The 16,655-nt window shown below is 38.5% G+C and overlaps 3 protein-coding genes and 1 pseudogene across 3 annotated transcripts; 1 reads left to right on the forward strand and 3 right to left on the reverse strand.

Moving 5' to 3' along the window:
- Positions 1-30: 30 nt before the first annotated feature.
- Positions 31-993, reverse strand: LOC120834466 (olfactory receptor 10C1-like). The gene has a single exon (XM_040202469.2). It carries the CDS (start codon positions 991-993, stop codon positions 31-33), a length of 963 nt encoding a protein of 320 aa, XP_040058403.2.
- Positions 994-6,135: 5,142 nt separating this feature from the next.
- On the forward strand, positions 6,136-7,549 carry LOC144388826 (olfactory receptor 5AN1-like; annotated as a pseudogene).
- A 2,011-nt stretch (positions 7,550-9,560) lies between these two features.
- On the reverse strand, positions 9,561-10,523 carry LOC120834496 (olfactory receptor 10C1-like). The gene has a single exon (XM_040202528.2). It carries the CDS (start codon positions 10,521-10,523, stop codon positions 9,561-9,563), a length of 963 nt encoding a protein of 320 aa, XP_040058462.2.
- Positions 10,524-13,497: 2,974 nt separating this feature from the next.
- Positions 13,498-15,661, reverse strand: LOC120834494 (olfactory receptor-like protein DTMT). The gene has a single exon (XM_040202527.2). The coding sequence runs from the start codon at positions 14,422-14,424 to the stop codon at positions 13,498-13,500; it is 927 nt and encodes a 308-aa protein (XP_040058461.2). The 5' UTR covers positions 14,425-15,661.
- Positions 15,662-16,655: the final 994 nt, after the last annotated feature.

Below are 16,655 nucleotides of genomic sequence, written 5' to 3' on the forward strand. Positions count from 1 at the left end.
AGTAATCACAGTGTTAAATATCCAACATATTTATTTTCTATCAAACAGAAGTCTTTTACATGATTGTCTTATTTTGGGCAGGTAAAGTCCGTACATAAAAGGGGTGATCATTGGTTGAAGTATATGGATATATATGGATAAAATAACACGCACTTCTGGTAAATAGCGAATATCCAGGAATGACCCCACAAATTGAAAAGTGGCGTAGACAAAAATGTTTGACAATGATACAATCTGAGGTGTGCAGGTTGTTATGACTTTTTGTTTGCTTTCTTTTGACACAATTAGACAAACCCACAAAATCTTCATGTAAGAGACTGAAATGAGACTAAATGGAATCATCAAACTCATAAAGGCAAAAAACAGGTCAGATATGCTGGTAAGTGCTGAGACTGAACATGCAAGTTTAATAACTAACTGTTGGTCACAAAACACTTTGTCAATGACATTTCCACAAAATGTCAAAGGGATGATGAATGAAAATGAGAACATATAGCTAGTAAATGAATAAATCCAAACAAGCAGAATGATCTTACCTACTCTCTTGTTGCTCATAACAACATTGTATTGTAAAGGATAACAGATACAGACATATCTGTCATAGGCCATAGCTGTTAAACTGCATAACTGGACACAACCAAATATGTAGAAACAAAACATCTGCAGAAAACACCATGACAACGTCACTTCATGTGTATCTGACAACATCTGTGAGAGCAGAAGAGGATATAGTGATGTGGTTACATATATTTCATTCATAAACAAATTACCTAATAATAAATACATCGGCTCATGCAATCCTCTGTCCACATATATGACCACAACAAGAATTGTGTTTGACACACAAACAGAGATGTACCATAATAGTACTATGCTAAAATACAGGTACTTTAAGTTTCCAATGTTACCATAAGCAGACAGCACAAAAGACACAACCTCAGTGGAGTTCTCCATTTCTTTGATGAGCACTATGCGGGCAACAAAATGAGTCATAGAGGATGTAGCAGCAACGATGGCTCAGTAAAAGTGTTTTCTGTTATCCTTTTCAATAATGCCTCAAATCAATATTCTACCTGCATTTAAATGAATCACAAAATATTCTCATTTGTTTGAATTTTGTCCCAAAATATTGTCCTCATAAACTGAGATACATGTAAACAATGATCTCTGCATACCAGCGTAAACCAGCACCACACTGAGTTCCACCACACTGGTCAAAGTAACAAAGCCAAATGGATTCTGGTCTATAACATTGCCTTTGTGGCTCATAATTGATACAGATACCTGTCTTCTCAGTCACCTGTGAAAACATTTAAGGGTAGATATCAGTATTCACACAACAATTAGAAACAATATACCAACATAAAGTCACATTTTACACTCAAGGTATCTACCAAGTATGAAAGCCTCCGGTCCGTTGCTGCGACCCTCCCAACTGAACAAGAACCTCTGCTGATCTTTATACTCTTCTTGGATGCATTGAAGGGGTTGGGCTACACAACATTTGCAGAATGGATTGCTGTGTAATTTCATATCCTCAAATATGGACGCGATGGTGGCCCATGAGGGGTTTAGTCATCTTATCTTCTTTAAAGTAAGACTGAATGAGGACGAGACATCGGAATCGGAAAATTCATGACAGCTGATATTCAGGAAAGCAAAACAGACAAAAGCAAGAAAATACATGCAAATAGTACCAAAACGTACCAAAGAAAATAAAAAAGGCATCAAATAAAACAGAAAAGGAAATTCACCACATGCAAAGAAATAATTGATATAGCCGTACACTGTCTGGACTTGCCTGTCGTGACCTCTGACCTCAAACCCATGCAAAACGTTTTAGATGAGGTGGAACAATGACCAGGTATCAGGCCTTACTGTAAAACCTTGTGTGCTTTGGACCTTGTTTGGTTCTTCAGAGTCGTGGGAGCAATATGTTTAGCTGTTGGACCGCATAAGCAAATATTTAATGGCATAGTCTAACTTCCTTTTTACTCTTCTATCTGATAGTTCTGGTCACCATAGAAAATCAACATGGATATTCTTTTTCAGATTCTGGTTAGCTAACTGCAGAGCCAAAGAAGATATTTTGAACCCTGTTTAGAGTCATACTCTTCAATAAGAGTAAACTGAAGATGATGCGTAAAAACAGTGATTGAGGAGAAGTACAGTAGTCAAGGAGAAAAGGTACAAAAATAGCAAACTAAATTATTGGGATGATTTGCTTGTATGGGTTTAGTTTGACACATTTTATAAAAAGTCTAAAAAAGCTGACAAATAGTTTTATTTACTCCAGTTAGTAGTGCTAAATCGGTAACTTCAGAGACAACCGGATATGGTTATAGCTTTAATGAAGCACCATTCAAGATCACCGTTACATGTCATGTGTTCCTTTAGAACCACACTGATCCGTTTATGCGCAGTGGTTCACTTTGTACCTAACAAATACCAAAAAAGTGTCAAACATACAAGTAACAATACGGCACCAGACTCAATAGAGAACGTTTTAGGCCTGTCAATACATGAAAAAAATGTATCTAGTCGTGACCTCTGACCTCAAACCCATGCAGAACCTTTTTGATGGGGTAGAGAAAATACATCAACTTTTTTCTTCTGTCCTCTACGTTACCTTTTTGATTCTGTTTTGATCTGCAGGAGGTAAAAGTGGAAGACCTTCTGGGAATTAATGCATAGAAAACAATAATAATTGAACTAGAAAATTCCTCAGAAATTTTCAGACTGCCTGAAGTACAGTATGTGGCAAGGGCGTAACCACGCATCCTTTGGGGGGGTCGTGTGCCCCCCAATATTGAGAAAATACCAATATGTCCCCCCCCCAATATACAGCAGAATATGTGTAACTTATATGTTTCCTTCCTTTTATGAATCGTTTGTTAAGTGAAACGGACAGGGTTATTGAGGGGAGGTTAGAAGGGATTTGTTTTGGGGGAGTGGGTGGGGGGAGGAGAAGCAGGGTTAGATAGGGGAGGGAGGGGGGCATCTGTGAGGGGGGAAGAGTTTAAAGTTTCCCCCTCTGATGAGTTTAAAGGGAGGGGGCTGTAAGTAAGCAGTAAGGGGGGTACTGTGAGGGTGGGATTTAGATAAGAAGGCTTGGGGGGCATGGTTAGAACTAGGGGGGAGGGGGGGGTAAGGCAAAGTTAGAAAGGGGGTTGAAAGGGGGGGCTCATGTAAAAGAGGGGCTGCAAGGGAGGTTGCCGAAATGTCCTCTGTAAGACCTGAATACCATCAGGTCCTGTCAGACTGCACCAATCAGCTAATATAAATAATAGATAAAAAATACATTTACATGAGGCTCAGCAGTACTCTCATATGGCGCTTACATTTTATAAAGTCATCCTGACCGATAGCGTCGTCCCGGAAGTGTTGAGCCCCACAACCGTTTCCCCCACTGATGAGCGCTGCTAGTTCTGTCAGGACTCAACCCTCTTAGCATCGTTAGCATTGCACAAGGTGCCGGCTCGCCTTGAGAGAGGCAGAATAAAATGCTTTGAATCTCGTATCTGGAACCCTGAAAATAAGAAGTCGAGATAAGGGTGAAATATTATTATGTCTTTCATTCCCTTCATCTAATTCACCTCTGGCCATCATTAAATATTATTGCCTTCTATGTGCTTCTGAACTACTTTTTTTTCACCATTCAAGGTTTGTTTTGAGAAAACATGTTTTCTGATTCATAGTTGGATATTAACCTGATTGTGAAGCATGATGAAGATATTCGGGAAAATGGAAACAACCAAAAGCAAACAAAAAAATAGATGCAAATAGAAGTACCAAAGAAAACAAAAAAGGTATCAAATTAAAACAAAAGGAAAGTCTTTACATGCAAAGAAATAACTGATATAGCCGTACACTGTACGGACTGGCCTGTCCTGACCTCTGACCTTAATGCCATGCAGTACCTTTTTGAACAGTGACCGAGTATCAGGCCTTACTGTAAAACCGTTTGTGCTTTGGGTTGCTTGGGGCTTCAGAGTCACAGTTCATATGGTCTGTATCGTACGTTATTGTACGTTATCTGTTTAGCTGATGGACCGCATAAGCATACGTTTAATGGCATGATCTAACTTCCTTTTTACTGTTCTATCTAATAGTAAAGGCCACCATAGAAAATGAACATGGATATTCTTTTTCAGATTCCAGTTAGCTCTCTGCCGAGCCAAAGAAGATATTTGAGCCCTGTTTAGAGGATAAATCATACTATGAATAGTAGTTATATTTTTAGTTATATTTAAAAGTGATTGGTTTAGCTACAGTACTTGAGGAAAAAATATGTTGTTGACTGGCCTGTGACACTTAGGACTTGAGCCAACTCATTTCCTCAGAGACAACATGATGTGTTCCATTAATTCACATGGGATTTCCACGTTATTGACGCTGACGATCTGCTGATGTAACTACACAGTAAACAAGAAGGTTAAGCCTTAATGTCATTGGTCCGCTACATCATCCGTGTATCCCCAGGACATCAGTCTATTGTTGATGTCCTGCACAGGGACCAGCAGTCCCCAATGCAGAAGAAACATTCAACTCAGTGCAAAAACTCCCCATGCAATCAGAGAAGGCCACTGACTTTGTATTCATGTATCTGATGTATACATCAGATACATTTTAGCAAAACCATCTCACCAAAATTAGTTGTCTTGTACACATTTGTGGTGCCACCCCCTTTCTGGCAAATCGGTCACCTGTTTGTCTGTGAATTATTTGGGTTTTTATGTCTTATTTTATTTACTTGTTATGCTTTTTTTACTTTCTGATTTATGATCACCAGTGTGATCAGATCTCCAAGACGAAACAATGGCTGCCACAATCACACTTTATTTCTCCTTCTGTCGCCCTGTCTTACACTTTTCTGGAGAGTCGCCTGAACATTTCAAGTCAGGAGCGAATTGCCCCCACTTTTAATCTCCTATAGTCGGCACAAGGTTCTTCAGTCCCGGCTTCCTGCATCAAGTGGACAGAACCCTGACCTGGATTTGTCGGACACAAGGCCCAGAACCAGGAAGAGAGGCCACAGAGGCGCAGGCCGGTTTAGGAACAGTCGACAGGGGTACGAACCTTTGTTACCCTCTGCTGTTATGAATGCCCGATCTCAATAACATGGATGAGCTACCTGAGGTACGATCGGCATTTCCGACAGAGCAGCCTGATTTGTTTGACCGGGCCCTGGCTGTCTGATACGGTAGAGGACAAGAGTCCCATGTGTAGGAGGGATTTTCAGTACACAGGATGGACGGAGACATCAAGGTGGAGGTTTTTGCCTTTACGTCAATGACCGATGGTGTCAGGCTAGACATGTCACGGTGAGAGACCCAAACATTGAGCTGCTCGCGATAACTTGCCGAACGTATTATTTCCCCAGGGATTGTTCAAGTTGTTTATATTCCATCATTGGGTAATGGAAAGCTGGCCACAGAGACCATTTCCAGAGTAACAGGGTACGTGTACAGAGTTGAAGGACAGGCCTTTGGAACATAATGAAATCTATTACTGGTTATGGGACCCAGCTTGGTGGTGATGGGATCAATGTAGATGAAGCAAATCAGTTCTTTGCAAGGTTTGATTTATTTGCATATCACAGGAGCATCCTCGCTTCTCTTGCACTGAGTAGTTCTGAGGACTGAAGCCCAGTCAGTCTAATAAATGTTGAGGAGGTTCCCCCTTATCTCGTCCTCTTATTTTCAAAGTTCCAGATATGAGATTCAAAGCATTTTATTCTGCCTCTCAACAGCCCTCAACATGGCGAAGGCGAGTCGGCATCTCGTGCAATCCTAACGATGCTAACAGAGAAGAGTGCTGACAGAACAAGCAGTGCTCATCAGTGGGGGAAACGGTCATTCGGGCTCAACACGTCCGTGACGACTCTATTGGTCAGGATAACAAACAAGTGTAAGCACAATACGAGAACATTGCTGAGCTGCTTAAAACTTCTGTTTCCTATCATCAATGTTTTGAGCCAGCTCTTAATTCAATGCTTTTTGTTTTTTATGCAAACATTCCCAGCAGTTTTTTTCTTCCACTTTAACCTCGTGCAGATCAAAAATTACGCAACCGTCAGAAGAAAAGAACACAGTGAGAGGAATAAAGTTGTATAGTTCAACATGAACCCTCAAAGGATCAGGGCTGGGATAAAACCTTCATAGGTTCACGTTGAACTGGAGGTCCGATGTCTGATCCTCATTCTGTCTTACTTTAAAGAAGTTGAGATGACTAAACCCCTCATGGACCACCATGGCGTCCAGATTTGATTAAATGAAATTACATAGCAATCCACAATGCAAATGTCGTGTAGCCCAACCTCCCAATGCATCCAAGAAGAGTATAAAGATCAGCAGAGGTTCTTGTCTTGTTCAGTTGGGAGGGTCGCAGCAACGGACCGGAGGCTTTCATACTTGGTAGATACCTTAAGTGTAATATGTGACTTTTGGGGTATATATTGTATGCCAATTGTTGTGTGAATACTAATATCTACATTCTCGTATGTTTTCACAGGCGACTGAGAAGACAGGTATCTGTGTCATTTATGTGTTTGCCTGCCTCGCATTACGATTATAAGAACATTTAAATAAAGGTAGAATATTGAGTTCACGCATTATTGGAAAGTTTAACAGATAACACTTTTACTGAGCCATCATTGCTGCTACATCCTCTATGACTCACTTTGTTGCACGCATAGTGTTCATCAAAGAAATGGAGAACTCCACTGAGGTTGTGTTTTTTGTGCTGTCTGCTTATGGTAACATTGGAAACTTAAAATACCTGTATTTCAGCATAATGTTATTATGGTACAGCTCCATTTGTGCGACCAACACAATTCTTATTGTGGTCATATATATGGACAGAGGATTGCATGAGCCAATGTATATATTATTGAGTCATTTGTTCATGAATAAAATAAGTGCAAGCACATCACTATATCCTCTTCTACTCTCACAGATGTTTTCAGATACACATGAAGTGACGTTGCCGTGGTGTTTTCTGCAGATGTTTTGTATCTACACATGTAGCTGTGTTGAGTTATGAGATCATTCTGCTTGTTTGGATTTATTCATTTACTAGCTATATGTTCTCATTTTCATTCATCATCCCTTTGACATTTTGTGGAAATGTCATTGACAAAGTGTTTTGTGACCAACAGTTAGTTATTAAACTTGCATGTTCAGTCTCAGCACTTACCAGCATATCTGACCTGTTTTTTGCCTTTATGAGTTTGATTCTCCCATTTAGTTTCATTTCAATCTCTTACATTAAGATTTTGTGGGTTTGTCTAATTGTGTCAAAAGAAAGCAAAAAAAAAGTCTTAACAACCTGCACACCTCAGATTGTATCATTGTCAAACATTTTTGTCGGCGTCACTTTTCATTTTGTGGGATCCAGGCTAGATGTTGGCTGTTTACCAGATGAAGTGCACATTATTTTATCCATATATCTCCTCATCTTTCAACCAATGATCACCCCTTTTATGTACGGACTTTACCTACCAAAAATCAGAGAATCGTGTAAAAGACTTCTGTTTGATAGAAAATAAATATTTTGGAAATTTAACACTGATGTTTTCTTTGTTGTAAGTGCTTTATCATTAAAAAAAATATGTCTCTTAATCTGGCAAGGATGTAGATAAAGCAAGTAGAGCTGTCTGTTTTGGAGGAAAAGTAATTGTTTGTACTCACGGGACGGTTTCAAGTTACAAACAAAAAAATAATTTGTGAAGCTTAACAAGTTTTCAAATACATCGCAAACGTTTACAAATAAAAGACCATTAGTTTTAGTCTGCAGTTTAAAAATAATGAACATGTTAATTTTTCACTTGTGTGGCTAATCACAATAAATCGCATGAGCTCTTCTCATTTAAGTGCTTTTTTTGGTAAATATTTCTGAATCTTTTTTTCATTAAATTAGACTGTAATGTAAGGTTAATGTAGTGGGATGATCGTTATGAAGTTATTACAGTCCTGCAGTAACAGCAAGTACACTACTCAATGTAGCGATAGAATTTGCCACCAGAGGTCAGATCGTAAATATTTGAGCACTCCTCACATCAGGTCTGTTTATAGGTCATGGCTTCATGTTGACTACTGTCCAATAGAGGGCCATGGGGCCTGGCCCCACCTTGAGCCACAACAATATATTGTAATATTATATTATATTAAAATACATGTTACAAATTGTCAAGGTTTGTATGGAATATACCATGTAATATTTGTAAAATAAGATATCTGTGCAAAATATATGTGTCAGGATGCCACCAGCTTCTGCGGGAAGGCAGGACTCAAACGCAGACTTTAACGCAAAACGACTTTAATAGTCAAAAACTAAAACAAGTTAAAGGTCAATGGGCAAAAACACACACACACACACACACACACACACACACACACGCACACACACACGAATGGTTGTCCTTCACGTCCTCTCCGCTTGTCTGCATGTCTCAGCTGGTTTCGAGGCAGGTCTAAGAAGCAATTTAGCAAATTACTAATTCAAGATATATGAGTGTCATATTATTTAGCCAATCAGCGTCCTAAAATAGATTCCACCTGGGCCGTCGTAGGGCCAGCCCCAGGCTCGCTCTCGTCTGGGATAGTCTCGCAAGACACAGTGATTGGCTATTTCCCCAACAAACTAGGTTAATCTCATTTAGACAGGACGTTTTCAAACCACTGCCTTTAAGGGACACGGTGGTGGTCCTCTGTAGATTGTGTGCGCGCGGGGTAACTTAATATTAGCTGTTGAGATGGAAGTAGTTTAGCAGCTAGCTTAGCCTTGCAGGGCGTGGTCCGTTTGCCACTCATCCCCCTTCTGTTTGAAGGAAGTAAACAAAGTGGCGTTAACTGCATTCAAATATTTTATCACATCTCAGCCACAATAATTGCATAGATTAACATGTTAATTGGCCAAATACTTTTAAGTATATTTGTAACAAACAAGTACTTTGTTGAACGTTTAACCTGATTAAACACTGACTTGAGCCAACTCATTTCCTCAGAGACAACCTTTTGTGTTCCAATAATTAACATGAAATTACCACGTTATTGACGCTAAAGATCTGGTGATGTAACTATCACCTTATGTGTAATGTCACATCACAGTGAACATTGGTCCACTACATTATCCATGTATGTCCTCCTGCACTGGGACCAGCAGTACTAAGGCAGAAGAAACATGCGACTGTGGTCAACATGTAGTCATTCTCCCTCTGACCTTAAAACGGTCCTGATGTGAGGAGTTCTCTCACATTTACAATCCGGTCTGATTCTGACATCTGGTGGCAAATTCTATCAATACATGTGATAGTGTGCTTGCTGTTACAGCAGGACTGTAATAACTTCTTAAAAGTCATCAAATAAAAACTGTTGAAGTCAGTTGATCAAGGTTGATGGGAGAAAAGACATTTAAAACTGCAGAATAAAACTTTTCCTCAGAGATGATATAACTCTCCTCACTCGAAATACATACGTGCCACATTAAGAGAAACATTTTTTAATGATGAGACAGTTACATCAAAGAACAGTAATCACAGTGTTAAATATCCAACATATTTATTTTCTATCAAACAGAAGTCTTTTACATGATTGTCTTATTTTGGGCAGGTAAAGTCCGTACATAAAAGGGGTGATCATTGGTTGAAGTATATGGATATATATGGATAAAATAACACGCACTTCTGGTAAATAGCGAATATCCAGGAATGACCCCACAAATTGAAAAGTGGCGTAGACAAAAATGTTTGACAATGATACAATCTGAGGTGTGCAGGTTGTTATGACTTTTTGTTTGCTTTCTTTTGACACATTTAGACAAACCCACAAAATCTTCATGTAAGAGACTGAAATGAGACAAAATGGGAGAATCACACACATAAAGCCAAAAATCAGGTCAGATATGCTGGTAAGTGCTGAGACTGAACATGCAAGTTGAATTACTGACTGTTGGTGACAAAACACTTTGTCAATGACATTTCCACAAAATGTCAAAGGGATGACAAATGAAAATGAGAACATATAGCTAGTAAATGAATAAATCCAAACAAGCAGAATGATCTTACCTACTCTCTTGTTGCTCATAACAACATTGTATTGTAAAGGATAACAGATACAGACATATCTGTCATAGGCCATGGCTGTTAAACTGCATAACTGGACACAACCAAATATGTAGAAACAACACATCTGCAGAAAACACCATGACAACGTCACTTCATGTGTATCTGACAACATCTGTGAGAGCAGAAGAGGATATAGTGATGTGGTTACATATATTTCATTCATAAACAAATTACCTAATAATAAATACATCGGCTCATGCAATCCTCTGTCCACATATATGACCACAACAAGAATTGTGTTTGACACACAAACAGAGATGTACCATAATAGCATTATGCTGAAATACAGGTACTTTAAGTTTCCAATATCACCATAAGCAGACAGCACAAAAGACACAACCTCAGTGGAGTTCTCCATTTCTGTGCTGCACACTATGCGTGCAACAATGTGAGTCATAGAGGATGTAGCAGCAACGATGGCTCAGTAATAGTGTTATCTGTTATCCTTTTCAATAATGCCTCATTATAATCATAATAATGTATTTCTACCTGCATTTAAATGAATTACAAAATATTCTAATTTGTTTGAATTTTGTCCCAAAATATTGTCCTCATAAACTGAAATAAATCTAAACAATGATCTCTGCATACCAGAGTAAACCAGCACCACACTGTATTCCACCACACTGGTCAAAGTAACAAAGCCAAATGGATTCTGGTCTATAACATTGTCTCTGTGGCTCATAAATGATACAGATACCTGTCTTCTTAGTCACCCGTGAAAACATATGAGCATGTAGATATCAGTATTCACACAACAATTGGCAAACAATATATGAACGTAAAGTCACATCTTACACTGAAGGCTCAAGGTATCTACCAAGTATGAAAGCCTCTGGTCCGTTGCTGCGACCCTCCCACCTGAACAAGACGAGAACCTTTGCTGATCTTTATACTCTTCTTGGATGCATTAGAGGGTTTGGCTACACAACATTCGCATTATGTATTGCTGTGTAATTTTATGTAATCAAATCTGGACGCACTGGTGGTCCATGGGGGGTTTAGTCATCTCATCTTCTTTAAAGTAAGAATGAATGGGGATGAGACATCAGATCCCCAGTTCAACATGAACCTATGAAGGTTTTTTCCCAGCCCTGATCCTTTGAGGGTTCATGTTGAACTACAAAATGTTATTCTGTTCTTTTCTTCTGACACTAATTTTTGAGGTTAAAGTGGAAGAAAAAAACTGCTGGGAATGTATGCATAAAAAACAAAAAGAATTGAATTAAGAGTTGATGATAGGAAACGGAACCTTTAAGCAGCTCATTAATGTTCTCGTATTGTGTTTACACTGGTTGATGTTATCCTGACCAATAGAGTCGTCACGGAAGTGTTGAGCCCCATGACTGTTTCCACCTCTGATGAGCACTGCTAGTTCTGTCAGCACTCTTGTCTGTTAGCACAGTTACCATTGCACGAGGTGCCGGCTTGCCTTCGCCATGTTGAGGGCTTTTGAGAGGCAGAATAAAATGCTTTGAATCTTGTATCTTGCACTTTAAAAGGAAGTGGAGAAGATAATGTTCACATCCTTCATTCCCTTTATTTATTTCACCTTTGGCCATCCTTGAAGATTATTTCCTTATAAAATGTCTCTCCAACAATTTCTTCCTTTTTTTCACTATTCAAGGTTTGTTTTTGAGAAAACGTATCTTTTCCGATTCATGGTTGGATGTTGATGTAGCACTTGTCTGGGGTTAGGGTTAGAAAAAGCACTAAATATCTACCTAGATTCAAAGGAGAGGTAGGCCTAAGACAAAGAACAAGTTGAACAAATGACCAGTTTATTGCTTCACAATTGGTCATGCAACAATCACAGTGTAAAACAGTGTAAAATAAAACAGGAAGAGTAGATTGTTTGGAAATTGTACGATTCTTGTAAAAGAACTCGGTCTTTTCAGTGTGTGTGTACGCACAGTTCCCAGGATAAAGTCCATTCAGTCCATGAATAGTGTGTGCTTGAAAGTTCCACGAGTTCCGTTCTGGTCCGGGTCTTCATGTGTACTTCTAGTGTGCATAAAAAAAACAACCTACACAAAGTGCAGAATAATCAGTGTGTTTTCTAATTCTATTTCTTACATGAGATCTCACCAACTTATTTTCTACATGTGTAACCATTACCTGGGTGCACTCCGATTACATTGGGATGATAGAACAACAACACAGTAACCAATCGTATAGCTGTGCTAGTCAGTCAAGACATTAGCTGTTATTGATAATGACAATGTTATTACACTGTTTGGTTTTAAAGAGGTCATCTTTCAAATAGCAACTTAAAAGCAGTATTAGTTCTCTGCCAAGTTCTCTAGCATGATTCTAGCAGTGACTAGGTAAACGTGTTCACTCAGTTTCCAGTATGCGATTATTCTACGGAGTTACTTGAGTTGACACTCTCAAGTTGGATGTCTAGTCGGAAAATAGTCTTATTAGTATGATTAAATGCAAACTATGGTAATATTTTGAATGGTTTTAAATCTGGGAGCTTCTTTCCTTCACGTCATTATGAGAAAATCTCGGAAGGATAGAAGGATTTCTTACCCGTGGGGAGTTCCCTTGAACGGAACGCAAGTGCGCCCTCTTTAGGCAATAACCCTTACTACTCCTGACATTAGTAGCCCTAATTTCATGAGGGTTACGTTGACCCTGATTGTTAAGCACTGCGAGGAAAATGTATGATGTTGATATTTGGGAAAGCCAAACCAAAAAACCACAAGAAAATAATAAAATAAAATAAGGAAACAAGAAATGCATTGAAAAGAAGGAAAATCAACACACACACCATATATGCAAATGTTTTTTTTGGCATGGTCTAACTTCCTTTTTATTGTTCTATCTCATAGTACTCCCTCTGACCTTTAAAAGGACCTGACGTGAGGAGTTCTCACACATTTACAATCCGGTCTGATTATGAGCTCTGGTGGTGATTTCGATCAATACATGAAGTAGTGTGCTCAGTGTTACAGCAGGACTGTAATAACTTCATAAAAGTCATCAATTAGAAACTAGTTGATAAAGGTCGGAAGAAAAGACATCTAAAACTGCAGTATAAAACTGCTTATTTACTGTATAAGTTTGAAAACGCTGTGAAGACAAAGATTTTACTTTTCCTCAGAGCAGATGTAACTCTCCTCGCTCTAAATACTTCCGTGCCACATTAAGAGGAACATGTTTTTAATGGTGAGGCAGTTACATCAAAGGACATTAATCACAGTGTTAAATATCCAACATATTTATTTTTCAGAATTTGAAATTCATTAATCGCGATGAAACGGTTTTTTTTTCTTCTAAAGACTACATTTTAAAAGTAACGAGTATAAAAAGCATGGTGAAGCACTTACAAGAACAATAATCACAGTGTAAAATATCCAACTTATTTATTGTCTACCAAACAGAAGTCTTTTACACGATTGTCTTATTTTGGGCAGGTAAAGTCCGTACATGAAGGGGGTGATCATTGGTTGAAGCATATGGATATATATGGATAAAATAATGTGCACTTTATCTGGTAAATAGCCAACATCTAGCCTGGATCCCACAAAATGAAAAGTGACGCCGACAAAAATGTTTGCCAATGATACAATCTGAGGTGTGCAGGTTGTTAAGACTTTTTTTTTGCTTTCTTTTGACACAATTAGACAAACCCACAAAATCTTAATGTAAGACACTGATATGAGACTAAATGGGATAATTAAACTCATAAAGCCAATAAACAGGTCAGATATGCTGGTAAGTACTGAGACTGAACATGCAAGTTTAATTACCGACTGTTGGTCACAAAACACTTTGTCAATGACATTTCCACAAAATGTCAAAGGGATGACAAATGAAAATGAGAACATATAGCTAATAAATGAATAAATCCAAACAAGCAGAATGATCTTACCTACTCTCTTGTTGCTCATCAAAACATTGTATTGTAAAGGATAACAGATACAGACATATCTGTCATAGGCCATAGCTGCTAAATTGCATAACTGGACACAACCAAATATGTAGAAACAAAACATCTGCAGAAAACACCACGGCAACGTCACTTCATGTGTATCTGACAACATCTGTGAGAGCAGAAGAGGATATATTGATGTGCTTATATAAATTTCATTCAAAAACAAATTATCTAATAATAAATACATCGGCTCATGCAATCCTCTGTCCATATATATGACCACAATAAGAATTGTGTTTGACACACAAATGGAGATGTACCATAATAGTATTATGCTGAAATACAGGTACTTTAAGTTTCCAATGTTACCATAAGCAGACAGCACAAAAGACACAACCACAGTGGAGTTCTCCATTACTTTGATGAGCTCTATGAGTGGAACAACGTGAATTACAGACGATGTAGCAGCAAAGCTGGCTCAGTGATAGTGTTATCTGTTTTCCTTTTCTATAATGCCTCAACTCAAATTCCTACCTGCATTTAAATATTCTTATAATTGTATTGTGAGGCAGGAAAACACATAAAGGAGCTTTTGTTGACTGTTACATTTCACAGTACTGTAACAAAGAATCACAAAATATTCCCATTTCTTTGAATTTTGTCCTGAAATATTCTCCTTATAAACTGAGATACGTGTAAAAAATTGGATTCTGGTCTATAACATTGTCACTGTGGCTCATAAATGACAAAGATACCGTCTTCTCAGTCACCTGTGAAAACAAATGAGGATGTAGATACCAGTATTCACACAACATTTAGCAAACATATATGAACATAAAGTCACATTTTACACTCAAGGCTCAAGGTATCTACCAAGTATGAAAGCCTCTGGTCCGTTGCTGCGACCCTCCCACCTGAACAAGACGAGAACCTCTGCTGATCTTTATACTCTTGTGATGCATTGGGGGGTTGGGCTACACAACATTTGCATTATGGATTGCTGTGTAATTTCATGCAATCAAATCTGGACGCGCTGGTGGTCCATGGGGGGTTTAGTCATCTTATCATCTTTAAAGTAAGACTGAATGAGGATGAGACATCGGAGCCCCAGTTCGACAAGAACCTATCAAAGTTTTTCTCCGTCCTGATACATTAATCCTCTTACTGTGTTATTTTCTTCTGCCGCTTCTGTAGTTTTTTTAATTCTGCTCCGATCTGCAAGAGGGAAAAGTTGAAGAAAAAACCTGCTGGGAATGTATGCATGCAAAACATTAAGAATTAAATTATAAGTTGACCCAAAACACTGATGAGAGGAAATGGAAATTCAAAGGAGTTCAGCACCGTTCTCGTATTGTGATTACACTTCATGACGCCATCTTGACCAATCGAGTAGTCACGGAAGGGTTGAGCCACATGACTGTTTCCCCCTCTGTTGTGCACTGATAGTACTGTCAGCACTCTTGTCTGTTAGCACAGTTAGCATTGCACAAGGTGCCGGCTCGCCTTTGCCATGTTGAGGGCTGTTGAGAGGCAGAATAAAATGCTTTGAATCTCGTATCAGGCACTTTAAAAGGAAGAGGAGATGATAATGCTCATGTCTTTCATTCCCTTTTAATAAAAAGACAAAAAGAAAGTCTTCACATGCAAAGAAATAATTGATATAGCAATACACGGTATAGACTGGCTTTTCGCGACCTCTGACCTAAAACCCATACAGAACCTTTTTTTCTTAGGTGGAACAGGCCTTACTGTAAAACCTTGTGTGCTTTGGACCTTGTTTGAGGTTTCACAGTCCCAGTTCATTTGGTCTGTTTTGTTCGTTATTGTCCTAATACGAGGAACAATCTGTTTAGCTGATGGACTGGATAAGCAAATGTTTAACGGCATAGTCTAACCTCCATTTTACTGAAAGTTGTGGTCACCATATTAGCTCCCTGCAGAGCCAAAGAAGATAATTTGAGTCATACTCTTGAATAGGAGTAAACTGAGCATGATGTGTAAAACCAGTGATTTAATTTCAGTAGGCCTACTTGAGGAGAGAAAGTACAATATGGTATTTTAAACTATTAGAATGACTGATTTGCTTGTATGGATTTAGTTTGACACATTTCAGACAGAGTCTGAAAAAGCTGACAAATAGTCTTATTTACTACAGTTAATACTTTTAATTCAAAAACTTTAGACAACTGGACATGTTTATAGCTTTAATGACGCACCATTCAAGTTCACCGTTACATGTCATGTTTTTCTTTAGAACCACACTGATCCGTTTATGTGCAGTGGTTCAGTCTGTACTTAACAAATACCGAAAAAGTGTCAAACATACAAGTAACAATACGGCACCAGACTCAATAAAGATGCAAACCTTTTAGGGCTGTCAATGGATAAAAAAAAATTAACTAATTAATCGCACATTTTGAAATTCATTCATCGCGATTACGTTTTTTTTTCTTCTAAAGACTAAATCTTAAAAGTAACGAGTTTAGAAAGCGTGTTTTTTAGACAATGTTGTTTAGTGGTATTTTAAACACAAAACTACACACAACTGATCATCTTGGAGGCAGAATCCCTCTGGATGGAACATGTTGAACTAGCGACTCTTCCTGCTTTCCTGCATGCACTTCGCTCTCAACTCTCCATCGTTTG

Source organism: Gasterosteus aculeatus, chromosome 16 (assembly GCF_964276395.1).
Source record: "Gasterosteus aculeatus chromosome 16, fGasAcu3.hap1.1, whole genome shotgun sequence".
NCBI classification, from domain to species: Eukaryota; Metazoa; Chordata; class Actinopteri; order Perciformes; family Gasterosteidae; genus Gasterosteus; species Gasterosteus aculeatus.

Coding starts and splice junctions, on each gene's coding strand:
- LOC120834466 (XM_040202469.2), bottom strand. CDS start 993: ATGACTCATTTTGTTGCCCGCATAGTGCTCATCAAAGAAATGGAGAAC.
- LOC120834494 (XM_040202527.2), bottom strand. CDS start 14,424: ATGGAGAACTCCACTGTGGTTGTGTCTTTTGTGCTGTCTGCTTATGGT.
- LOC120834496 (XM_040202528.2), bottom strand. CDS start 10,523: ATGACTCACATTGTTGCACGCATAGTGTGCAGCACAGAAATGGAGAAC.